At 36.4% G+C, this 26,284-nt stretch overlaps 2 protein-coding genes and 2 non-coding genes across 5 annotated transcripts; 2 read left to right on the top strand and 2 right to left on the bottom strand.

The window, feature by feature from the left end:
* Positions 1 to 926: 926 nt before the first annotated feature.
* On the top strand, positions 927 to 17,830 carry LOC141606158 (long chain acyl-CoA synthetase 7, peroxisomal-like). 2 transcript variants are annotated; one of them, XM_074425181.1, is made up of 23 exons: positions 927 to 1,349; positions 4,528 to 4,588; positions 4,706 to 4,783; positions 4,876 to 4,947; positions 5,183 to 5,264; positions 6,811 to 6,916; positions 7,019 to 7,095; positions 10,156 to 10,200; positions 10,302 to 10,388; positions 11,664 to 11,753; positions 11,834 to 11,913; positions 13,230 to 13,323; positions 13,865 to 13,953; positions 14,050 to 14,138; positions 14,783 to 14,912; positions 15,068 to 15,186; positions 15,532 to 15,655; positions 15,737 to 15,823; positions 16,110 to 16,213; positions 16,300 to 16,385; positions 16,637 to 16,723; positions 16,798 to 16,884; positions 17,458 to 17,830. In XM_074425181.1, the coding sequence occupies exons 1-23, from the start codon at positions 1,229 to 1,231 to the stop codon at positions 17,551 to 17,553; spliced, it is 2,091 nt and encodes a 696-aa protein (XP_074281282.1). In that variant the 5' UTR covers positions 927 to 1,228; the 3' UTR covers positions 17,554 to 17,830. The 2 variants fall into 2 exon arrangements, with proteins under 2 accessions (XP_074281282.1, XP_074281284.1); XM_074425183.1 differs by having other exon boundaries at positions 1,103 to 1,349; positions 5,183 to 6,465; positions 6,657 to 6,916.
* On the bottom strand, positions 7,261 to 7,332 carry TRNAK-UUU (transfer RNA lysine (anticodon UUU)). Its single transcript has one exon. It is a non-coding gene; the product is annotated as a tRNA-Lys (tRNA).
* On the bottom strand, positions 7,953 to 8,024 carry TRNAK-UUU (transfer RNA lysine (anticodon UUU)). Its single transcript has one exon. It is a non-coding gene; the product is annotated as a tRNA-Lys (tRNA).
* Positions 17,831 to 20,022: 2,192 nt separating the features above from the next.
* Positions 20,023 to 25,672, top strand: LOC141606157 (omega-6 fatty acid desaturase, chloroplastic). The gene is made up of 9 exons (XM_074425180.1): positions 20,023 to 20,301; positions 22,509 to 22,756; positions 22,852 to 22,995; positions 23,089 to 23,240; positions 23,628 to 23,750; positions 23,842 to 24,019; positions 24,164 to 24,282; positions 24,362 to 24,476; positions 25,245 to 25,672. The coding sequence occupies exons 1-9, from the start codon at positions 20,208 to 20,210 to the stop codon at positions 25,404 to 25,406; spliced, it is 1,335 nt and encodes a 444-aa protein (XP_074281281.1). The 5' UTR covers positions 20,023 to 20,207; the 3' UTR covers positions 25,407 to 25,672.
* The last annotated feature ends 612 nt before the right edge of the window (positions 25,673 to 26,284 follow it).

Here is a 26,284-nt window from a genome sequence, read left to right as displayed (position 1 = left end):
TTAACATGCTCCGGCAAATTATAAGTACCAAATTCGCAAATTCCGTCAACAAAGTAGTATAATATATTTAGTTGTAAAGTATTAGATAGTAATTTGCAAAATTAGACTTATTAGGTAGTAATTTGAAAATTTTGGAGTTTAATAGGTAGTAGTATGCAAATCACCCTTTTTGTTATTTTTCATGTTTCACATAATTTGCACAAATAACATTATACCTCCAGTGGTACAATAACATCATACAACAAGGTTATATCTTATCGAGCTTATGTGTAATTTTATTGAGCTTTCTTAAAGTTAATTTTTTTTGTTTAAGTGAGTGAATTCAGAAATTTTATGGTATAGCTCGACTTCTTTAAAACAAAACTCGAAAGCTTTATTATATAGGTCAGATTCTAGAGCATACAACTGGGTACAACTGGTTGTATGATCTATTAACTGCATAATTTGTGACACCACATTTTCCTCGACTCTTAGTTTTCCGCACACATTATTACTCTCCTTAATTCTTGTATCATTGCCTTATTGGAGAGTTGATCTTACTTAGAGGCAGAGAGAGTAATAAACTCGACCGAACTTTTATTATCTATCTAATCTCTACTAAGCCTCTATTTTTGCTGGCTTAATTTCAATTCATTTCAGTTCAGCCGAGCTTCATTCAGTTCAGTTCAGCTCATTTCATTTCTTCACAAATTTAACTCTTATTTCAGTTCAGTTCCATTCAATTCGGCCGAAAAGAACTGTGACTAACTCAACATATAAAAAAAGTTCATTAGGTTTTTTTGTAGCCTAATAATTTAGTACGGGAACTAAAATATGTTGAATTCTATGCAAAGTTAATTCTTAGACAAAGATGTTCAACAAATTATCATTAACATTAATGCATCACATCTAAACATATTTAACAAATTTGAACCCACAAAAAGCAAAATTAAGATAGTTGAAAAATCTTTGATGTATGAATATCCCTTTGCATTTTCCAACTAATCATAAAAACATTAAATAATTAACTACAACTATCATAATCACAATAATAAATACTCGTAAAACATTAAATAAATAAAATGTCGTAATAAATCCAATTATTAACATCATCATCATCATAGAATTGCGTGCACCGTTAAAAATCAATTCAATCCTGTGTTACTTCATTCAATCTGTCTGATCCAAACTAAACACTTGTTCATCACATATTAATCAATCAATCAAAAAATTCCCCAGAATTTAATTAATGGAGTCTTCTGCTCAACGTCGTTTAAGAGCTATCCAAAATCATCTTGTTTTATCTAATCAAACTGAAGATCATGGCTCTGTAATTCTCAGAAGTCAAACTGCTGGTGAATTTTATAAAGGTAGTTTTATTTTTTTTAAATCATTTTATGCAGTGGCGGAACTAAGGGGGCTAACAGGTGCGGTCGCCAGTGACCAATGAATAAAAGATTAATTCTTTTAGTTAAAATTTTCGATTTTTGTTAAGTTTATTTTATTTTATTGGTAGTCCCCCTGCCCGTTTAATTTTCGCGATAAATCCTGGTTCCGCTACTGATCATGGGTTACTTTGTGTACATTTTGATGTGGGAAGTAATATGTTTGTACAAAAGCTGGATGTTGGTCAGTGGCGGAACTAAGAGTGCTACTAATCTGAAGCAATGTAAATGTTTATATGGAGTATGATAATGGAGTGTATAGGATTGATGTAGTAGAATTATTTTGCCCGAAAATGAAAGGGGAAGAAATATAGCATTGGATTTATTGTTGGAGTAGATTGTAGAATGATCCGGTCCCACCGATAGAGTTTGAGAATGGAGCAGCTGATGTGTGTTGGGTGTGTTCTAATCCCCTTATTATTGCTCTTTTCAGTGTATGGACAACTACCTTAGGAAATGAAAGGGGAAGGAATGTAGCATTGGATTGGTTGTTGGTCCCAATTGACATAAATGGGTTTATACATTGTTGGTTCTTCAGTGTTTGTTTGTTGAAGTTTCTGCTTCTGGGTTTAGTTGTTTCGGATTTATGCTTGAAGACTTGAGAACTTTTTGTTCATGGGATTTGCTTATCATAAAATTATCGGTGCAATAGTAAGTGCAGTTGTCTTTTCCAGTTTTACTAAGGATGCTTATGGCTTAATTGTTGAGGGGAGATAAAGGGGCGACTGTCATTGTTTAGTACTAGCAGGGGTGCGAATGAGAGATGATTCAAAAATTTATTTACCCTCTCTTTATGTTTCAGTGGATTTGGACGATTCTTTGGTGTCAAATGTTTTGTACGTGGAGGAGATGTCATTGCTTATTGCTATCTAAAAATCTATTCTAATTATAGTGTACATAGTTGAAATGACACCTCCAATAGAAGGGTTTCAAAGCGTCTTTTCCTCATCATGTGAGCTCCAATTAACTACTACTAATGGTGCATAAAATTTTCGATTTTTTATAGATTACTTTATTTCATTGGTAATTCGCCTGTTGAGTCAACAAATCCTGGTTCTGCCACTGATTATAATGTGTAGCTTTGTGTAGATTTTGAGGGGGGAAATAATTTGTTGGTGGATATATGTATCTTTTGTTTGATTTTATTGATGGGTCATGGGTGTGAATGTCATAGCAATGTTTGAAAGTTCAATATTGGGTTTGAATGTTTATATTGCTACATTGGTGGAACTAAGGGGGCTAGTAAGGGCGGTCACTCCTCTCAGCAACGAAATGTTTGAAACTTTAGTTAAATTTTCGAACTTTTTGGAGCTTAGCATATTGCATTGATAGTTCGCCCCTGAAATTTTCGCTGCTAGCTAAAAATTTGGTTCCGCTATAATATTGTTGATTTCAGAGGGGGTGATGAATAATTGCTGTTGATTCGGTAGGAAAATGAATTGTACTGGATTGATGTAGTAGATTGTAGGATGATCTGGTCCCACAATTAGTATTTGAGAATGGATAGCAGAATAGCTGATGTGTGATGGGGTGTGTTCTAATTCCCATGTGATTGCCCTTTTCAGTGTATGAACAATTAGCTTAGAAAATGAAAGGGGAAGGAATGTAGCATTGGATTAGTTGTTGGTCCCAATTGACAAAAATGGGTTTATACATTGTGGGTTCTTCAGTGATTGGTTGTTGAAGTTTCTGCTTTTGGGTTTAGTTGTTTCGGATTTACGTTTGAAGATTTGGAACCTTTTGATCATGGGATTTGCTTATCATAAAAATATCGGTACGATATAATGGTGGAGCTTTGTGTCTTTTCCAGTTTTACTAGTGTTGGTTATGGCTTAATTGTTGAGTGGAGATAAAGGGACAGCAGTCATTTGTTTAGTTCATTTTGTTTGTACCAGTGAGGATATAAATGACAGATGATTCAAAAATACAGCTTTACTCTCTCTTTATGCTTCAGTAGATTTGGAAAGACAGCCTTGGCGTCAAATGTCTGTCATGTGGAGATGTCGTTGCTTCTTGCTATCTATAAATCTATTCTAATTATAGTTTACATTCGTTGGAATATCAACTTTAATGGGAGTAAGGATCTCCCTTCATAATCGGTTATGTTTAAAGTTGAAGAATACTGTTATAGCATAACTTCAAAGCGGCTTTTCCTTATCATGTCAGCGCCCATTTACCACTACTAAGAGGTGCAAAAAATTGTCATGGCCATTGTTGTGAAATCAACCTTGGCAATGAAGTGTTTACTGTGGTTGGAAGGCTTCTTTTACTATGTACTAAAAGAACTCCTAGAGATTCATGAGAGATATGGGTTTTTTGTTCCCATTGTCAATATGTCGAGCTATGCAAGCTATTGAGGAGGAACTGTCGTCTCATGGATGATAGTTTGGATACTTGATCTACTAGGAGTTGCCATTTATTGGGAAGCTACAATCTCCCCAATCTTAACTCTTCACTTAATGTATCATAGGCCACTTAGTGAAGAGAGTTTCGTCTATGATTGTTATCTTATTAGTCTCATTCGTTACTTAAATTATGCATGGACCAAGCGACATGCAATTTCAGTGTGGAGTGAATTAAATGTCATATGGTCTAGAGCTGTTGCTGACGTTGATTGCGTATGCTTGAGATATTTGTCATTTGGCTTTGACCTTTGTGGAGTGACATAATAAAGTATGATACAGGACAAATATCTCAAACATTTACCTAAAGATTATACTCAATGGCTAGAGAAACGCAGTTATTGAGGGGATGCCTTAAGAAGCAGAGTACATATATCATTAATTTACTATGTCGGTCTTGTTATACAATGCGGTTACCAGCACTTAACATGACTGATTCAAATTAAAGTTCTATGTTTTGAAGATAAACAACCAATTCTTAATGGAGGGAAGTCTCTCTTCTATAAAGGAAAAAGGACAAGGAAATATACAGAACTGGTTTTGTAATTTGTTCTTCGCGGAAGATGAGGAGATTTTTTGTTTAACATTTGGTGGCTTGTCGTCAGTATGTGTCAAGTCCTTCAGGATTTAAGCTATGTTCAACAAAATGTCCCCCTTTAGATTTACTTGTTCACAAAGTTCTGACGCTTGATATTTTGTAGGCGACCTGTACAGTGTAGTCCTTCCTGAGAAGCTACACACAGGAAAGTGGAATGTGTACAGGTTAGCTGTTTCCTGATGAGTTTCTGAATCGGTGTACTTTTGCATTTGGTTGTCTCATGTTTCTTGTTATTAGTTTTGTTATTTATTAACACCTTGCTTTGTCATAATTTTGAGCAGGTCTGCTCGATCCCCACTGCAACTGGTTACTAGATTTCCAAACCATCCTGAGATTGGGACACTGCATGATAACTTTGTGTGAGATCTTTTTTCTTGTTAGCAATAGAATGTTGTACAGTTGTTTTAAGTATTTCTGTTAACATCTTGTAAGCTGTGCAAAATTTGTGCAGACATGCAGTTGAAAGTTTTCCAGACTACAAGTACTTGGGTACTCGAGTGCGGGTTGATGGAACAGTAGGAGAGTATGTCACTCGATTAGAATTTATTTTGCCGCAATTTTCAATGCAATTTTCTTTTCGGGTTTAGAAACAACCTCTGTGTTTTTAACATAGAGGTATGGTCCCGTACATCCGACCTCTGTTAACCCGCTATTTGCAAGACCCCGTTGAGGCACTTGGGTAATGTTATTAGTTGGTGACCACATCGATGATAATTGTCAATAGAAATTTTGTTCATTTGATTTTGTTGATTCTGAAGGTACAAATGGACAACATACGGAGAAGTGAGTACTGCTCGGTCGGCTGTAGGATCTGCCCTTCAGAACTTTGGACTATCCAAAGTAAGTCCAGTGCTTCTAATCTTCATTTCTCTCTCGTAAGGATTACGTTTGATCCAAAGTGGTGATGTGAGGCTGAGAACTAACAGCCTCCACTGATTACATGTTTTTATTTCGAAAACCAACATTACCCCAGGTGCCTTAATGGTCTCGCAAGTGGTGGGATAAGGTGAGGCTGAAAACTAACGAGCTCCACTGATTTTACATGTATTAAAAGAACAGCATTACCCCAATGTCCCAAGGGGTTCCGCATATGAGAGGGTAATGGAGATCAGATGTAGTGATGTAGCCTTATCTCTAGGTTAACAATATAGATAGGTTTTTTCGAGCATGGTTTTAGATATCAGCCGCAACTCTGATCCGCGTCCGATTATCAAGAAACAGTTGCAAAATGTTGGGAAAATTTATATTTCCCTCTGTGTAATTTCGATGGAGAGAGAAAAATATTGCAGCTAAAATAAACAGCAACAGCAAGAATATCTTGGTTACGCGGAAAACCCAAATAGGTAAAAGACCGCGGATTAGGAGTCCAATTCTTCCACTATAATATAATAGTAGGATTACAAATCTTCACCCAAAAAATGGATGGAATATAATATATCTCGCACACAACTAAATTTATGTGGAACTCGCACTAACTTGAATTTTCTCAAGTTCTTTACTACAAAGTGGCTCTCTTTAATTCTCACAATATCTATTATTGTAGATGACTGAATTAATGTTGTATCCGCGGTTCCCCGCAATGCTCTTCTATTTATAGTTCGCCAAGGTTAGCTTACGCATGTTTCACAAAACGATTAGATGTATAAAACTCATACATTCAATGGAGTTGAGTTTCTTTGCGTAATACGTGCACTTGAAGCTGAAACTAGCATGCACCATCATGAATTAATGTAATGAGTGTTCATTCCTCTTTACTAAGTAGGAGGAATAACTGAACAGTAATTTACCACATTTTTAGCCTATACTGGCCACTTTGAGTGAGATAAGGCCCGAAAACTGCCACCATGACAGTGACCAAGACCCCATGATTAAAATTACATCTAACGACTCCTTCACAATTAAATGAAGCACAAAGAGTTTATTCCATCATATCACAACCACGTAATTGTGAGTCTTTGGTTCCATCAGAAATAGGAACATGATTTATGTGTAGTATTCTTTATGTTTTATTCCATTCGAATCTCGTCTATTTTTTTTTTCAGTTGTCCCCTAAGTTCACCTTGACTTTCCATTACATTTTCGCTCTTCCTTTTTGTTTTTCATCTTCCCTTTTTTTATTCGCATTTTGAGGCGTGCGTTCACCAATGGACGGTTCGAAAAGATGATTCATGTCAGCCGACCCCAAATCATTTTGGGATTAAGGCTCTGATGTTGTTGTTGTTGTTATCTCAGTTGTATTCTTTCTGTTTTATTCCATTTGAATCACGTGAAGCATTTTACCCCAATTTTAGAATCGAAATCTGTAGCTTCCGCATAAGTCTATTTTCAGACTGATTTTCAACCTATTTTGCACGTCTCTTAATGTTCCACTATTTGTTTCTGACAGGGAATGAGTGTTGGACTCTATTTTGTCAACAGACCAGAGTGGATAGTTGTGGATCATGCTTGCTCAGCTTATTCATTTATCTCAGTTCCTTTATATGATACACTTGGTATTATCCACTCAGCTCTTGTACGTTTTTATAATACCTCGTTTATTTTGTCAAAGTCCACTGAGTTCTGAAATTAGCTTGTTTGACTTGACTGTAAAACAGGTCCAGATGCTGTAAAATATATAGTGAATCATGCTGACATACAGGCTATTTTTTGTGTACCGAGCACATTGAATGCTGTGAGTTTTTCTGATGCGCATGGTCTTTTACTTGGTTAAAAATTTGGGATACTAGAGATTTGAGATTTGATTGGAACTAAGGTCATCTTCAATGATGTTTACTTAAATCAGCTATATAAAAAAAAAATACAGAGGAAGCAGCTGCTTAAAATTAAAATAAATACACGCCATCTGTGGGGATCGAACCCACGACCACGTGGTTAAAAGCCACGCGCTCTACCACTGAGCTAAGACGGCAGCTTGATAGAAAACTAAGTTTACTATATTTATCATTATACTGTAAACTTGAAAAATCGACTAGCAAACAAAAACGATATTCTAAACGAAGACCTGCATTTGAACACCAAAATGTATGTTTAAGTTTTTCCTTGACCAAGTGCAAACATTGCTGAGCAAACAATAATCCAAGCTTGAACACACAGTGAAAAACGAGAAATTTAACTTAATTTAATTTAACTTGATTTTTTGTAATTTCAACTCCGATAAGTCAACAACTGCAAATGTGCGATAGGGTGACAAATAATTTACACTCAGTAGATTAGATTAATTGTATATTCATGGCTTTGATTTTACCAACAAAAAAATACAAGAAACCCAAGAAAAACCAATACTCTTTCCGTCATAGTCATTTGTTTACCCTTTTATATTCATTGCGAGACATATTTTGATCAAAGGTAAAGAAATGATCAGGACGGAGGAAGTTTAATTTGGTAAAATGCATTCCGTAAATGTTTTAATGTACAACGGCCTTATAATAGCTTGTGCACGATAGTGTCTTACGGGAGAGGAACTGATTCAGAAAAGTGTGTAGCTCTTGCAAATAACAAAGGTATTAATAAAAATTAAAATAAATACAACGCCGTCTGTGGGGATCAAACCCACGACCACGTGGTTAAAAGCCACGCGCTCTACCACTGAGCTAAGACGGCAACTTGATAGATAACTAAGTTTATTGTATTTATCATTATACTATAAATGAAGAACCCAAACAGTTTAAGGTTATTTGACTTTACAAGGTTATTTGAATAATGTTATCTTGACCATAATTCTCTCATTTTTATATTTTCGTCTCATTAAAGTCCATAAAATTTCAGATGAGATCCACATAAACAGTTTACAAAAGTTCAAAATAATTTGAAGAAAATGAAGTTCTAAATGAGCAGACCGAGTGATGTAGTCTGTAGAAGAGAGGAAATTGTGGCAGAATGAAGTATTGAAGTAATTAAGGCCAAGGGCGTAGCGGAATAAAAAATAATTGTCATGGGGGTAATGAAGGAAAACACAAAGAATAATAGTAGGCTGTGGGGGTGGTGGTCCCTGGTGGATATAGGAAAATGATGATGAGAGGCCTATACGTGTTGAGAATCTTGAAGTGTTGTTAACTTCTTGGAGGGACGACGCTGAAGTAGAAGTGTGTTTTGTACTGGAGAAAAGGATGGTAAAAAGGGCGGAAATGGTGAAGAGAAAAGAGAGATTGTTTTGTTCTTGGTGGTAAATTGCTATAGGGTTCAGTGGCGTTTCTGATCATGGCAGTTTTTGTATTTCCCTCCATTTTTGACAGTTTTTAAAAGACGGTGAGGCGTGCTGGTATTAAGGGAGGAAGAAGTTGGAGTGGTGAGGCAGAGAGATGAATGCCAAAAGGTAGTCGAGGTCATGGCGGTAAATTCAGTTGTGCGTCCACTAGGAGAGAAAGGATGATGTTTAATTGATTATATTGACGCTCATGGTAATTAGTCGATCCAGATGTTGGTGAAGGTGATGGAGTTGGCTAGAAGAGGTCGCCATGGTGGAAAACTATAGATAAAGGAGACTAAAAGGAAGGACTCGAAGGAAGTCAAGTGGAAAAAGAGATGTAGTGAAGGGAGTATGTGTATGACATTGTTGTTGGGCATGGGTGTCGATTTGGTGGTGGCCGAGAGGGTGGGTGCTAAGAAAGTTTTTGTTTTTTTTGTGTGAGAATGTGAGATACAATTTCCAATCTTACGTGATGTTATCCGACGTGGTTTTGCCGTTATTCTCGGCTCTGATATCTTGTATTAAAAATTGTTTGAATGGAAAGTTTTATATGATTAAATAGGAGAAATTCATATATATAGATGTACATAGGTACACATGAAAAGAGTAAGGACACAATAATTTATATATGGGCGCTTGGAATTCGGTTTTATTGTAAATAAATAGTTGAACACCTCCCTCCTATGGTATCTCCTTACCCTGATACGGTACTAACGGTAGTAATAGTTCTCTCACCACTCCTTCATCCCCTTTTTATCTTTTCTTCAACACCATCATTTCCCTCTATTTCATCTTTTGTTTGATATCCATTACCCCGTTAACAAATAACTCATATCGTAGTGAGCCTTGAAAAATAATGGTATATCGTGATCTCATCATATTACATTAAACTCTGTATATCCAATATTCTAATATGCTATTCTCTCCTATTCACCTCGTCTTTAGTTTTATATTCCATCAACTAGTTTATGGGTCGTGATGCGAACATGAAAATTAAATAAAGAATTACCTTTTAATAGTCTTGAGGAAGTTTCTCTTAGAATACAAACTGAAGTGGTGGATGATAGATGAACCATCTCAACCAAAACCTTAAGGTGATAATTGAGGCCCAACTATTATAAATATTCCTATTACGCTCCCTCACTCAAATGCCCGTTGGGCTTGAAGAGTGGTTAATTATGCACCGGCTCCCACATACCGTGTGCTGGGTTTCCACTTCGAGTTTTTGAGGAGTTTTGAGATTGCCAGGATTTGAACCCGTGACCTTCGGTCACACTGGCTCTGATACCATGATAGATGAACCATCTCAACCAAAACCTTAAGGTGATAATTGAGGCCCAACTATTATAAATATTCCTATTAGTGGAAAGAGTTTTACAAGGAAGTGATCAATGGTTTCTCATGTTACAAGTATAGTGTATTATCTGTTTGCATTATTTCCCGCTAATTTGTGTTCCGTTTAATGGTTTCTCATGTTGCAAGTATAGTGTATTATCTGTTTGCACTATTTCCCACTAATTTGTGTTCTGTTTGTGGAAATCGCAGTTGTTGAGCTTTCTATCGGAGATTCCTACTGTTCGTGTGATAGTGGTAGGCTCTCTCAGAACCTTACATGGCGTAATAGATAGCAATCTATTGTTGTGGCATTTTGCTTGAGAATTACGTCAGTGTTGACATTGCATGTTGCACAGGTAGTTGGAGGGGTGGATGAGCACTTGCCCTCACTTCCTCAGGCATCAGGAGTCACTCTTATATCTTATTCAAAACTATTAAGTCAGGTAACTTCTGTGTGCTTTGCTTACTCTAAACTCTGGTGGGATAAATAATTATATTCATTAAAAAGATCACCGTGGCTTTATTTAATTAATAACTTTATAGTTCCTCCATTTCTTATATCTTATTCAAAACTATTGAGTCATCTTTTAGTCATCTGCTAATCACAGTTGAGGCAAAGCATGTGGTGAATGGTCGAGATGTAGCGTCTATCCACGCATTACATCTAGTTCTTAGAATTTGCTCCATACTTCTAACATAAATTGAACCTTTTTATGCGCCATTTACAATTAGCGAAAGGGATATTTTATGGTGTAACCCTGAAATTTTTAGTTTTCTACGTGGTCCCCGTGCCATTTTTTTTATTCTACTGGTTACCCTATTCTTAGTCTCTACTATGACCTTATTGATTTTATGTTTGTTAATTTGGTCCTTTAATTGGTCCACTAATCAACCCGTTAACCTAGCCAATCATCTATTAACCCACACATATACCTACCTATTAACCCATGAACCCGGCCAATAATCCAGGAACCTACCCAGTAATACATCAACCCACCATTTTCATCATGGTTCATGGAGGTATCAATGGTAGTTTGTGGTTGTTAAAGGTGGTTTGTGACTGATCTCGTAGAGGAGGATGAGATGATGTTAATGAGTGAGAATGGACTCAATGGAGATTGAAGGAGGGTTACTGGGAGAGAAAAAGAATTAATAGAAGGGTTGAAGGAGGTCATTCTTTTTTTTTTTTTAATTTTTTTTTTGTACGCTTGAAGGTGGTCATTCTAGAGACTATGGATTTCAAGGATACACCATGTAATTTCAAAAATGTAGGGGTTACAACTTAGAAACCCAAAAACTCAGGTGTACGATGTAGAATTTCCCTTAGCGAATTGCCGAGTTTTCCTCAATACTAATTTCGTATGTTCTCAAAACGATCTAAGTAGCTACATTTGAGTTATATATTTCTTCCTTGTGGATGCAACATTTGGAGGAGCATTATGGTAACCTTAGGGGCGATGTCTAAGAGTTGACCACATTATATCAAGGGTGATTCACTTCTAAGGTAGTGGATTATCCATGGCACCTTCGCTTTGTTTCCTTACCGTTATTCTTGTACCGTTACTCTTCTATTGGCTCTTTAGAGTGACATATTTCCAATCCACTTTAGAATCAAAGTTATTGGGTTTCTATTTGCTTGTTAGTAGTCAAATGCATCCTTTTTTTTTAAATATGTTTAGCCAGCAATATAGTGTATATGTTGATAAATACGATTTCAGGGCCAAAAAAGTCTTCGGGCCTTCTGCCCTCCCACACCAGAGGACGTTGCAACAATTTGTTATACTAGCGGCACTACAGGGACACCAAAGGTACAGTCTCTCTGTATTTGCATGTAGATGAGTAGATGACATATCTTGATGTGCTAAAAGCTTATGTTTTTTTCTTGAAGGGAGTTGTATTGACACATGGAAATTTGATTACAAGTTCTGCTGGTATGAGCCACATGATCAAGTTTCACCCCACGGATGTGTAAGTATATCCAAGGAAACTATCCATTTTGGATGTGTGAGCTTTGGAAAAATCCATATTTGGGTACCTAAGGTTTGAACTAGTTCCACTTTGGGTGCGTAAGGTTTATGTTGTCTTACTATGGTACCTCTAATTAAATTTAACTTTCTAACTATTAATGTGATGTAAAACATTTTTGTTGTGTTGTCCCACGGATGTGTAAGTATAATTTTTGAAATGTTTTCCTTATTTTTTTCATAGATATAAATTTCTTAGTTCATTGTCTTTGGCTTTATATATTTTACAATAATCCTATTATATTATACTTGTATATGATTTATGATTATTATTATTGTATCAACATTTGAGTTAATATTTTGGCTTTAGTAATAAATTTTGGATCAACATTTGAGTTAATGCTTTGTTTTTGACTTTATATAATATATTCCTTAGTTCTTACCCCGTATAGTATTATATGATATCATAAAATTGGGTCACATTTCGCAAAATGTATTTTACAAAAATAATTATAACAACCCGCTCAAATAACTCATTTGAATTTTTTAAGAAAAATTTCAAAATATTTTGAAAATTTATTATATTGATATAATTTTTTTTTTGGTAACTCAAAATAAAATAACACCCAAACAAACCATGGAATAGAAAAGTTATATACTTAGGAGTCGTTTGGTTGATCAAGGAACTTAATTTTCCTAGGAAGTTTAATTTCATGGGAATTAAGTTCCTGCATCCAATTCGGGTGAATTTGGCTAAAGTGTTTGGTTGCTCATGTAGGAATTAGTCCAATTCGGGTGAATTTGGCAAAAGTGTTTGGTTGCTCATGTAGGAATTAAATTTCATGGGAACTTCCAATGACCAAGGGGGGAGTAGGTAAGTCAATTCCTACATCATATAGGTATTGGAAGTTCCTGGGAACTTCTAATTCCTCCATTTTCCAAAAAATATGGCAACCAAACAACCCATGTTTTTGCAATTCATGGGATTTTCCAATTCCTATGTTTTTCAAGTGTCAACCAAACAGCCCCTTATATGTTGCATCAATAAATAAAAAATAATGGTTGTAGTTAAAGCTGAAAGACACCCAAAGTGGAAGTATGTCCAAACCTTAGGTGCCCAAAATGAAACCATTCAAATCTCCAGTATCCATAGTGGAATTGTGCTAGGAACCTGGTATCTCTTTAGTGGAACTAGTCAAACCTCAGGCACTCGAAATGAAAATTTTTGTAAATCGAAAGATTCTTACACGTAGGTAAATGTATTTCTCCTTTTTTCCTGTGTAATTCTGTATATACTCTCTAACTTTCTGAATGTCACAGCTACATATCCTATCTTCCTTTGGCACACATATATGAAAGGGCGAACCAGATTATGTCAGCCTACTATGGTGTTGCTGTTGGTTTTTACCAAGGGGTAGGTGATTTGTGTTATTTTAGCCTCACATTTTTCATAGATGTTAGACTACTTATTCTTTTAGAGGAAGCTTAGTGGAGGCTTATTTGCCTGGCTTAGCTCGCTGCATATTGGTCATATGTGTGATTTCTTTTATCATACTATGACGTCCTACTTCAGAATATATGATCTATTTATCATCAAAATCAACTGGACTCTAAGTTAAAAGAGTCGGAACTATTGTTTGAAGCCAATATTTTTGTCTCTTCTTTTGTGGTGATGGTGGGGTCTTGGTGTGCTATCTGCAATTTTTTTTTTCAACTAATGGAATGTTAAAAGCATGGTATTAAATATTTGCCATGAAATCGCTTCACGATCGAGTTATAAAGTTCATGAGGTTACTGCTACTGCATTTTGAGGCGGTATTGGTCGCATTAATGATCAACCTTAGGCCGCAACAATCGCTTCCGAGCTCAAGATTGGAGCCGTAATTTAATACCATGGTTGAAAGAACAATTTTACGGCTAGAAGTCAATCAAGTTGTACATTGTTTGTTTTATAGGACAACTTGAAGTTGATGGATGATTTGCTGGAGTTACGTCCAACCATTTTCTGTAGTGTTCCTCGCCTGTACAACAGAATTTATGCAGGGTAAGTCACTGTTAACTGTTAAGTGCCATTCAGAAATATAACCATGGGTTTGATTTCGGAACACCCTTGTGTCTCTGATATTGTTTTGTGTCCTAGGATTGTTAATGCTGTCAAGACTTCTGGTGCTCTTAAGGAACGACTCTTTAATTTAGCTTATAACTCAAAAAAGCAAGCTATATTAAATGGTATTGTATCTTTCTCCACCATTCTTCATTTTAGTGTCCAAGTATTCTAGTTTACACTTTACAGCATGGGCTTTTTATGTTGTATGGCTACTATCCTCTCCCCATTGATATAATTGTCTGTTTTTAAGAGCCGCCTTGTTACTGGTGCACTATTCCAAGTGCGTAAGAAAGGTTCGGGGTGTGCATCCATCCAGTCCAATGATTCAGAGGTTGTTTTCCATCGACCCTCAAACAAACACGGCATGACTATCTACTTCTTCATGAAGAATGAAGCACAAAGGGTTTAATGACCATTTGATTTACTTCATTGTATAATTTGTGTTCCATAGCTAAAAAAAACAAACCATCTTTGGCTCAATTCAAATGGACAGTAGTTGAACTGTCTTCCATTCTTAAATTCCATATTAAATTAGGAAATGGCCAGGATTGTGAGCTATACTGTATCTTGTGAGCTCTTTATAGCTTGGCATATTTGATTTATACCCTTATATTTGTAAGTTACATTCCTTTTGTTTTGTTGGGGTTCATGTGTTTTCACTGCCTTCTATCTGCAATCTGCATAGAGTTAGTGTAGTTGTGTGTTCTTGAATATCTGTTGTTAGTTTGAAGTGCAATTGTAATTGTATTGTTCATAATTTTTTCAGGTAGGAACCCGTCGCCCATCTGGGACAAGCTAGTATTCAATAAAATTAAAGCAAAGGTAGGTGGCAGAGTTCGCTTTATGGGATCAGGTGCTTCACCTCTGTCACCTGATGTCTTGGACTTCTTGAAAGTGTGAGTTAATTGTGATCCACTGGTAAATTTATCTCAGAAATTTTCTTCGATGAAAAGTACTAATAATGCAATTATGTGCCCTTTTAAACCAATATTATAGTCCATCACTCGGTCAATAATCCGTTGTGCTAAAATTATGAACTTCTCACCTTTAGGTGCTTTGGCTGCCAAGTGGTTGAAGGATATGGAATGACCGAGTCGTCTTGTGTAATAACCTCAATGGAAGAAGGAGACATCTTGTCGGGCCATGTTGGTTCTCCTAATCCTGCTTGTGGTGAGTGCATTTTGGCTGACAGAACATGGCCACACTTCAGTTTTCCAGCTGCTTAATTTTTTTCCCAGATTTATCTTGAGAAATGTTCGCAGTTCACATTCTCAGACAACAAATAGTCATTATAATTAATATGTTTGTGTTTTGATCCTGCGAAACGAATCATGCTTGTCCTGTCTCTTGTCTTAAAGGTAGCACCGTAGCAGTGATTAGGTTTTTCTTTTCACTGATAATATCCGTGTTTAATGATGTATACAAACAATTCTCGTGTTAGTAGATATGACTCAGTTACATGAAGATATTATTGACAATTGGTGACTGACACACTGCCTTGTATTTTCTATAAAGAGGTAAAACTTGTGGACGTTCCTGAAATGAATTACACCTCTGAGGATCAGCCATACCCTCGTGGAGAAATATCTGTTCGAGGCCCCACTGTTTTCAAAGGCTACTTCAAAGATGAAGTTCAGACGTAGCGACTCTTCTGTCATTTGCTTATTCTTTTGTTTTCTTGAAACATTTCATTCAATGACTTGCATGCGATTTATTCTAGGAGGGAAGTTGTTGACAATGATGGATGGCTGCACACTGGAGACATAGGGCTTTGGCTACCCGGAGGCCGCCTTAAGATAATAGACAGGTGATTTGTGTAATTGGCATTCAATTGAATCCTCGATGAGAGTGTGATGCAGTACTGTAAAGTGCATTTGTTGTAATTTCTCATATTCAGCATTTTGGCTTTGTTTCATGCCTCTTATCTTCAACATAATTGAGCCATATCGAGATAATCCATTGACAGTGCATCCGAAATGCCAATTCCGACTCGGGGCAACGCAAATGACCTGTTAACCATGATTACTTAACACGACTGTTGTCTAGTCCTTTGAATTATTTACCAAGGCTATTGTTTTTTTTTTTACTTGCAGGAAAAAGAACATCTTTAAACTAGCACAGGGCGAGTATATAGCACCGGAGAAAATTGAGAATGTATATGCAAAGTGTAAATTTATAGCGCAGTGCTTTGTATATGGTAGGCTCAAATCCAACCCAGATAATTTAACATTACTGTCATGTATTTTAGAGGGGAGTATAACATAAGCTTGAAACTGTTGTCAGGTGATAGCTTCAATTCGAGTTTGGTAGCAGTCATCTCTGTGGATCCCGAAGTATTGAACGCTTGGGCTGCTGGAGAGGGCATTAAGGTAGTTTATACTGTTTCTACCTACCTCAGTAAGAGCAAATTTTCACAAGCATTGATGTATTTAGAATCACAATAAGGCGCTGGTAAAGTTGGTTTCGTGTTATCGATGTTTAGCTTTTGATGACTATCATATAGTGATGTTACATAGAGTTGCTAACAAAATTCATCTTCTGACTTTTTTTTTTTTTGGTCAAAATGACATTTGTTACACTTCAGTTTATTAACATATTTCTATTATCGCGTGCATCGCAGTATGATGATTTAGCTCAACTATGTAACGATCCTAGAGCAAAGGCCGCAGTTTTGGCCGAGATGGATGCTGTGGGAAGAGATGCTGGGGTAAGTTTCTTCATCGCACTTTTCTGCTTAATATGGAGGATTCAGATCTATTTCTAACTTCTCTTAATGGCCAGTTGAGAGGATTTGAATTTGTCAAAGCTGTGACATTGGTGCCTGAACCATTTACCTTGGAAAACGGTCTCCTCACCCCAACCTTTAAGGTTCGTCTCTTACTCCCCTACTCTCTTCCGGTGTCTGCCTTGCTTGTCTCTATACTTTATTAAAGTTCACGTTGGGCATACAAGGAAAAATATTACACGCAATGTCTGTGCAACTTTAAATCAGGCGAGAGGCCAGGGCACTGCAACCAAAACTACAGCACCAGAAATGAACTGCAAGAAACATCGAGATTAGCCAAAGAAACACTAAACTAGAAATAAAGGCAAAGAAAAATCCAAATGATCCACACTACAAGTTCTATAGCATTATCATTTACCTCAACGCCTCTAGGGCGCCCTTACCTAAGGCGGGGTAGAGGGTTCGGATTTATGCAGCATTACCAGACTTGTTAACAACACAGACTGGTTGAGCCACAATGAAATTTACTTCGATAGTTCCATTGGAGGACTGTTATTGGCTTATTGCACAATAAATGGTCCATATAGTCCGTGCTGAAATATAACTTACGATAAAATATAAGAATCTGTTATTTCGGGTCTGGAGTTTTTATTAATTCAGTTTGTAAGCTCTACATCGGGCAATGTGGTATTCATAGTATTGTCTGCGTGTTTCAGGTAAAGAGACCTCAAGCCAAAGTTTACTTTGAGAGAGCAATTGCTGAAATGTATGCACTTCTTTCGAAAATGGATCCCGCTCAGCAGAAGTTGTAATAGAGAAAATAGGTGCATGAAACAGTTGCGACAATTCAAAGGGACAAGGGACAGGGCAATGTGGTCGATAATCTTACGTTCTTTTCTTGGAATTTGGAAAGGTTTATGTTTTCCTGCTCCCTTTTCCTAAAACCTCTTGAAAGGTTAATTATTATACTGTATAGTGAAATACCGACATTCATGCAATAATAAGAAAATCTGTGAACTAAGAATGTATGAGTACTAATTTATACGTAAGTAAGAGAGAACGCACACGGTACACCATTGCTTTCTCAAATCTCATCCCAAGGTTTTTCGCTCTTTTATGGATTCGGGTTTGGTAAACCGGTTCAACTGCCGATATGGTGCATGTTTTTGTGGAACAAAGAGTTGATGGAAAGAACCGGAAATAGAGGTCGACGGAAAAGAAAGTGCAAGGGAAGGTGAAAGAACCTAAAAATTAACGAAAGAATTGAATGGTATCAAGTGGAAACACACACTAAAACAAAAGATTGAAGAAAATAAGGATTTGTGATACCAAACTTTCATACATTATAGAGTTGTGATAATGAAAATCATGCACGCATTATTATATAAGAGTGCAATTTACAAAGCGGTCTGGAGAAAAAGAAATACAGAGGATCGAAATTGATCACAAAGATTTGTTGTACAATAATAAGGTAGATGAGGAGGATTTTGAAGTTATCATTCATATCATTTCCATGTAAATTACTCGTATTAGGTTAAAGACATTTTTGATCGAGAAAATTAGTCTTGTTTATAACCATCTAATGCGCAACATACTTTTAGTTTTTAATCTTATTATCTTACGAGTAGTCATTATCGCTAAATAACACCAAGACATTCTCAAATTAAATTCAAGAGTAATAATATGATGCATAACTTGTATTTACTGCATTTAAACTCGAACACCACATTTGTTTTTCCGGAGGGTAATGCATGACGCTTACATATTTACAGTTTGTTACAAAAGAAACCTTTTATTATTTCAGGTTTAAAAAATTCAGGTTGGATTGGGTTGGGTTGGGTCGGGTCGAGTCGGTCATTTCGGGTTTAGGCAAGTTTTAGATCAATTATGATCAAAGTATTTAGGGATAATGAGGGATGAGCAACAATAAATATTCCAGTTGGTCATTTCAAGTTCAGATTCTCAGTTCGGGTGATGCCGGGTCATTCAAGTCGCTCAATTTTTTCTGGTCTAACTTAAACTATGTTAATACTCCGTAACTCCCAATTATTAAAAAAAAAAAAATTATACCACTAATGTAACTGAGCTAATATAATTTTTTTTGGATTGTATTTTAATTTTGACATCAAAATTAAAACGTAATTGAGCTTATATGTATTGTCTTTGAGTTATATTATAATTTTTTTAACTTAATATTTATGTATATGAGTTCATAAACTTTATAATAAAACTCATAAACTGTACACTTAACTCGAATAACAACCCAAATGAGTTTTTACAAATCTCAAAAATTTTCTTATAAAGCTCTGAAACTATGGTATTATCAATGGAGATCATCTGTCCCATTTTTGTGTCTCATCTTGTGTCCCATCACTTCTGATGATGACACATAAACACTTTGTTATTTATTATTGTCATTTTTATCCTTTGAAGTGTGATGTGTCAAGATCTTAAGGTAATGGGACACAAGATGAGACATAAAAATGAGACAGGTGATCTTAACTGTGGTATTATAGTCTACCTATTGCCCAATTGCAACCCGAAATGGGTTTTTGGAGAAACTAAAATACTTACCGCCAGCTGCAATACAGCTAGATTTGGCAAACGGGTCGGGTTCTGGTCGGGTCAATTCAGGTTCGAGTTGTATTTGGGGAAAACTTCGAGTTTCCAATAATAACCATTTGAGTCGAGTTGAATAAAGTCGGGGTCAATTCGGGTTTCAAGTCATATTCAGGTCCTCAGTTCGAGTGCGGGATGGGTTCAGGTCACATTATTCAGGTTAGGTCAGTTTTAACAAATCTAAATACAAGTTATACAACCGATGATATAATCTCCAGAGCAGATCCTCTGTCACATTTCATGTCTCATCTTATGTCTCATTACTTCTCCTAATGACACATTAACATTAGGAGATATAATATTACAAATTTTTATTATTTTAAATGTGATGTATCAAATCTTAAGGGGATGAGACACAAGATAAGACATAAAAGTGGAACAGGAAGTCTCTACTCTATATTCACAACCCAAAATGATTTTTTAGGACTACTTGTCTATTTTGTAATTTTCAAAGCGTCTTGCTTGTGACGGGCTAATCCAGTCACAAGCTGAAGACCTCTCACAAGAAGGGAGAGGGGACAAGGTGGGGCACCTCACATGTGCTTCTCCACTCACCTTTTATGGATATTTTATGAAAAAAAATGGTATCCGTCACAACCCAAAATAATTTTTTAGGACTACTTGTCTATTTTGTAATTTTCTAGGCATGATAAAAAGTGACGGAAAAAATTTGAGAGGGAAGCAATTTGTGCCTAAATAAAAGGGGAAGTAAGAGTGAGAGTAGTAGGAAGAGGCAGGAGGTTCAGAAAGATTGAGTGGTGTTGCATACACATTACACAACACAAACCTCCCATTTATTCTTTAATATCTCATCATATTCTTCAGTGATTCATATTCTTCTATTGTTATGACTTCCCAACTTTCACATTCCCAATTCTTTGTTAAGCAACATCACCCAACTCCCTTCACTTTGCTTCACTCTTCCCCTTTTTACCCTTCTGGTATTTACCCCTCTTTCTGTCTTTTTTTTTACTGCCTTATACTCCCTCCAATCCTCTATTTTCTTCCTCTTTACTTTGGGCACAAGAATTAAGAAATAGAGTATTATATTGATAAAAAGTTGGGTGGGGTTTGGTGATAGGAGAGAGGGATGAATAATTAAGAGTTAAATAATGAATTGTGGGCCACAAATATTAAAGTAAGGAATAAAATATGATTAAAAGAGTTGGGTGGGTGGGGTAATAGGAGAGAGGTATGAATAAAATAAGAGTAAAAGTTACCAAAAATAGAAAGGGGAAGAAAACCTGAATAACCGTTTTAGGAAATAGGGAAGAATATGGTGAATTGGAGGGAGTATTGTATTTTATTTTACTGTTCAGATATTTGTACTTGTTTCTTAATTGTCATTGACATTCTTGATAATGTTAATTGTGGAAGTAAACTACTCTCTCCGTGCCCAATCATTTGTTTACATTTAATTAAACTATTGATTGAGACGAATGGAGTAATGTTGGATCAGTTTTACACAACAGTGATGTAAAACCGCCTCAGTTTTAAACTTTTAATGCTTGTTTTACTATAAGGATGAGTCTTTACTGTTTCTGTTTATTGAATTCTGGTATTTCAGTTTCTGTGATATGAACAATTTTATGGTACTCATTGTATTGTTAGTTGCCCGTCTGACTCACTAATTCTTTACGTTTCTGACATGAAAAACAATACATTACATTTCAGCACCATAAATTGTGTGACATGAACCTTGTTTGGCCGTTTGGGATAGTTACATCTTTATTGTTTTCATGAGTTGTACTTTAATCAAACGTAAAGAAGTATCCGAGTTAATCTCCGTGGTGGAGCTAGGGAAGGGCTAGTAAGGGCGCTCACCCCTGCTAATGGAAGAAAATTTCCAAATTTTTAATTGTAAATTTTGGATCTTTTTTCGATTTGACCTTACACTATTTACCCTTTGCCCCCGCTAAGTTTAAATCCTGGTCCCGGGTCATATGGATTGTTTTTCAGTATTCATTAATGGCCGTGAATCCTATTAGGCTATTACCAACTTATTAGGATGGCAGCAAAGAGTTACATTTGAAGGAGATAGATATTGTGAGCCAACTTTTCCAATCTTGGGTAAATTGGAAAATTGTTCTTGAAGGTGGTAAAATTTGACAATAGTTTGTTTGAAATGACTAATATGGTTACGAGTTTAATGCCCACAAGCAACTCTCACCTTTGCAATTCTCAAGATTTTCTAAATCTCATGTTTTGTCAAGGGTATTAAGTATTGTCATAAAGAACGGAGCACCACATTTCAAGAATATGTACGATTAGTAAACCAATAACTTGATAAACATATTGAATTCTTTGGATGTGAGTTCATTATTTGTCATTTTCGAACAATGTTCGTCAGCTTTTGCCCACTGAACTACTACCGTTTAAAGTAAAGAGAAAATGGAGAATTAGCACTTTTGCACTATGACAAGGAAAAAAAATCTAGATAAAGTAACTCTTATGGTAACATAGGGAAAACTTGTTAACTCTCTATTCCATTTGGTAAATGAGCGAGAGTTTTTTTTGTTTGTTTAAATGCTCGAAAAACAATTATATATCAAAATGGGCTGGGGATGAAAACTTCTTAACTCTCTGTTTGTTTTCTTTTATTTATTATGATGAAGTGATGAACTCATCCTTTAATGGTATGTCTCACTCTAGTTGCACTGTGCGACAGTCTCTCAGACTTTTGGAATTTAATGAAAAACATTTGGATCAAAGCTCCTGGTTCAACCAGTACCTTTGTTAATATAAATATCTTTATCAAAAAGTGTTAAATTTTAGTGAATTTGTTCATCAAACGAGCAGATTTGCGCCGGAATGTGGATCAATTTTTGATAATTATTGTAAATACAACACTAGTTTGATAATTTCTTTATTTTTAATCAAAACAAGTTCGGAAGAGCACGAGAGCTCAAATAGCCGCTAGTCATCTTTGATTTGGCGGAAGTAAAGGAATAGATCACTTTTCCACTAAATGAAGAGTTCCTATCTTCAGTCTCCAAAGAGAAAGAATACCCAAAGAGTAAAGAGTTAACTTTTACCACTGTACATCAATCAAAGTATTATCTTAGAATTTTGCATTTCGGTTTCTATTTATCTTTTGATGTCTCATATTGCCATGACCATTGTCCATTGTCGACGTCTTGTTCTGAAGGTATAAACTGGCCCAGAAGATGCATAAACAAGTATGGCCTTGCACAAGAACAACAAAGGATTTGCTGGAGGATGTCCAAAGCAGTACATGCGATAGCAGTCCCTGTTAATCCATCATCGGCATCTTCCCCAATCGATGACCCTTCACACCTTCAACTGTTAGCGGAACGCTATGGTTTTCAGCAAATTGGTGAGCCAATTTCCGATGATGTTACACTCAGGGACATTATCACCTCCCTGCCCAAAGAGGTATTCTGTAACATTTTCTTCTACTGTTGATGGCGCTTTAAAACAAGGTTGTGTATCTACTTGTGCCTCATTCCGAAGAATCTAATGATGCTTAGGTTTTTGAAATTGATGACATGAAAGCTTGGGGTTCTATCTTGATAAGTGTGACTTCATATGCGCTGGGTATCTTTATGATTGCTAAAGCACCTTGGTACTTGCTTCCTCTAGCATGGGCATGGACAGGCACTGCTGTCACTGGGGTTAGCTTCTTTTTTAATGAATTATTTCTCAACCTTGCTTGTTTATACGTGTTCCATTGGTGACACTCTTTTCCTTTTTTCTTTTATTTTCAGTTCTTTGTGATAGGACATGATTGTGCTCATAAATCCTTTTCAAAGAATAAGCTACTTGAAGACATTATTGGCACGCTTGCATTCATGCCTCTTATATATCCTTATGAACCGTGGCGCTTCAAGCATGATCAACATCACGCAAAGACAAACATGTGAGCATCGATACATTCCCTTAAGCATAATCTGTAGCTTTCTCTAGAGTGTTCCCTGGCCCCTTAAGCTCAAAATCTCGAGACACAATCTTGAATCTTCGCTTGAGCTCTGTGTCCCTCTAATGTAATCATTTGGCCCCTACTCATCAGCCATTATTGCCCCTTAAAGTTCAAATTTTTGGACTCTGCCATTGGCGCAATGTTGTGTACATTCCGATCTTCTTCCCTGCCTTAGTGGCATTAGGTTACATTGTTTTACATGCCCTTCTGTATTGTATAGCATTTGTGCAAAGCATAAAAATGCTTCAGTACATACCCGTTTATGTGTGTTGTTACTGAAGACAAAAAGTTTTTATGTTCACCAACGGACTGAGAGTTGTTTGTTAGGCTGAAGGCAGATACAGCTTGGCAGCCAATTCTGAAAGAGCATGTAGACTCGTCACCAGCCATGCGCAAAGCGCTAATACTTGGTTATGGCCCTCTTCGGCCTTGGATGTCAATAGCACACTGGTATGACCAGGATTTCTGACTAATATTTGCTTTCCAAAGTCACTTCATGTTTGTAACTACTATAAATTGATGGGCTGCTTTGTTTTTGCAGGTTAGTGTGGCACTTTAATTTGAAGAAGTACAGAGAAAGTGAAAGAAAGCGTGTCATGATAAGCTTGGGTGCTGTTTTTGCTTTCATGGGTATAGCTTGGCCACTGATAATATATAAGACTGGCATCGCTGGATGGATCAAGTTCTGGCTAATGCCGTGGTTGGGCTACCACTTTTGGGTAAGTATCCTGCACAACAGAATTGACAGTGGTATTCTGCAGGAGTATCATGTTGGTCTTTTTCTTTTACAAATGTCGTCAGATATCATGAAACTGCTGAACTTGCTTTGGCTCATTATTGTTGTCTCCATCTTAAAATTGTAGATGAGCACTTTTACTATTGTACACCATACAGCACCTCATATTCCTTTCAAAAATTCACAAGAATGGAATGCTGCTCAGGCCCAACTTAATGGAACTGTTCATTGTGACTATCCTCGGTGGTAAGTTTTCTGCTGTTATCGTTATATATGGAGGTTATTAGCTATAGAGTTGTAACAATATGCCTATTTGTACGTTCAGGATAGAGATATTATGCCATGACATTAATGTGCATATTCCTCACCATATTTCTCCTAAAATACCGAGTTACAATTTGCGGGCAGCTCAAGAGTCACTAAACGAGAACTGGGGAAAGGTACGTGTTCTTGTTTGTAGATTCGTAGGTTTCTTGTCGCCCCTTCTATTTCTTATTTAGAGATCAAGCATGGTTCTCATATTGGTCTACCAACGGTGCCAACAATGCGATCTTTCCATTTTGGTGTATTTATATAAAGCCTTTGCATTGGCTGCTTATGTTTCAGTGCCAAGTTATCTTTTAAGTTGTCATCGTGGGTTTAAGTCTTTCAAGTGTCTATAAAGTCACCCCTTCTTGATGTTGTCTTCTACTCTTCTCTTTACTTTTTAAGTTGGAAGATGATCCACATAGGGATGAGAATTCCCAAATATCCATTGATAAAGGTGTTAGGTTCCCTTGATGTGTTCCTCCCTCCCTTGTTGTATACTTGCATACCAATATGACCGTCGTCTTATAATAACTTTATAAGCGTTTTCATTTATTATAACTTTATAAGTGTTTTCATTTATCTAATTTTATAAGCGCTTTCTTAATATGTAATCCGTTCTTTTGTTTCTTGACTCTTGAAGATTCATTGTTCATTTTGAACTTGTTATATAATGAATTGAATTGACTTTTATAGCGCTCCTGTATTGTTTTTCGTCAGAGTGTCATTAAGTTTTTAGGCAAGGGTCAATTGAAACAACTGGTTTGTGGATTCTAGGGAAAGAGGTCGTCTCACCCGCATGGAGTGAGAGCCTCCTAGAAGTCCCGGGGATGACGATAGGAGCTGATGATGACTGCATATTTGCTTGATATCTTATTAACTTTTAGTTCTGAATAATGCAGCATCTGAACATGGCTAAATGGAATTGGCGACTAATGAAAACGATCATGACTACGTGCCACATCTATGACAAGGAAGAAAATTACGTTTCCTTCGAGAAAACTAATCCTGATGAGGCACAGCCGATTGAATTTCTCAAAAGGGTGATGCCTAACCATGCTTGACACAAAATCCAAGTATATGATCCTCGACATGGCCTTACCCTTCCCCTTCCCAGCAATCACCTTTCGTTATATTTTAGTTTAAGCTGGGGCCAGGTCTTCAATGTGTTAGCTTTAGTTCAAGCCGGGTTCATTGTTGGTCTTTCAGACTATATTTATATTTATTACAGAAGCGGTGTTCTTTTACGCCAAAGGAATGAATCTTGTTCTCTGAGCATACTTTCTGCTTCCCTTGAGGTTATTCAAAACAATCTTTGAATTTAGAAATCATCCTCGTCTGTGTTCGAGAACATCAACCAGACAACCAATGCAATTTAGGATAAACGCTTTTGCCGTTGGCAAGGTAATAGGATTGATGTTCATAACACACCGAGCATGGTTTGGTATGACCCGCAATGAAAAAAGCTACGAGAATTCGATTGAAAACTTTTTCTTTTGGCAGCCATGAAAAAAAGTTTTTATACAGATGATATTGGACTCATTTGGTCAAATGCACTTATTTTAATAATAACATAAACTAAGACAACAAAGTAACTACACCGGCTAACAGTAGTGTGTTGATGACATTCCGCCTTTTCTTTTTACGTCCTAGTGGTGTAAGTGCACTTTGGTACCTCTCGATGATTCAAGGGTCTCGTTGGTCTTCTGATGTTGTGTATCACATCCTAGGAGATGAATCTCCGAGACACATTTTTGTGTCTTGTTGCAGGTATTTCTTCAAAGCTTTGTCAATAAAGACGAGTAATGATAAGCTAGATCATTTGGCCAGCTCTAAGAAGGGCAAACAATTTTGTGATCCATTTTGTTTTATTTCATCGTAATCCAGAATACTCAGCTCAGGGCTTGATATTTAAGCTGATATGGAACTTAAAACAAGAGAC

Source organism: Silene latifolia, chromosome 10 (genome assembly GCF_048544455.1).
Source record: "Silene latifolia isolate original U9 population chromosome 10, ASM4854445v1, whole genome shotgun sequence".
Classification (NCBI taxonomy): domain Eukaryota; kingdom Viridiplantae; phylum Streptophyta; class Magnoliopsida; order Caryophyllales; family Caryophyllaceae; genus Silene; species Silene latifolia.
Note: the sequence above shows the minus strand (reverse complement) of the source record. Positions and strands in the feature narration are given on the sequence as shown.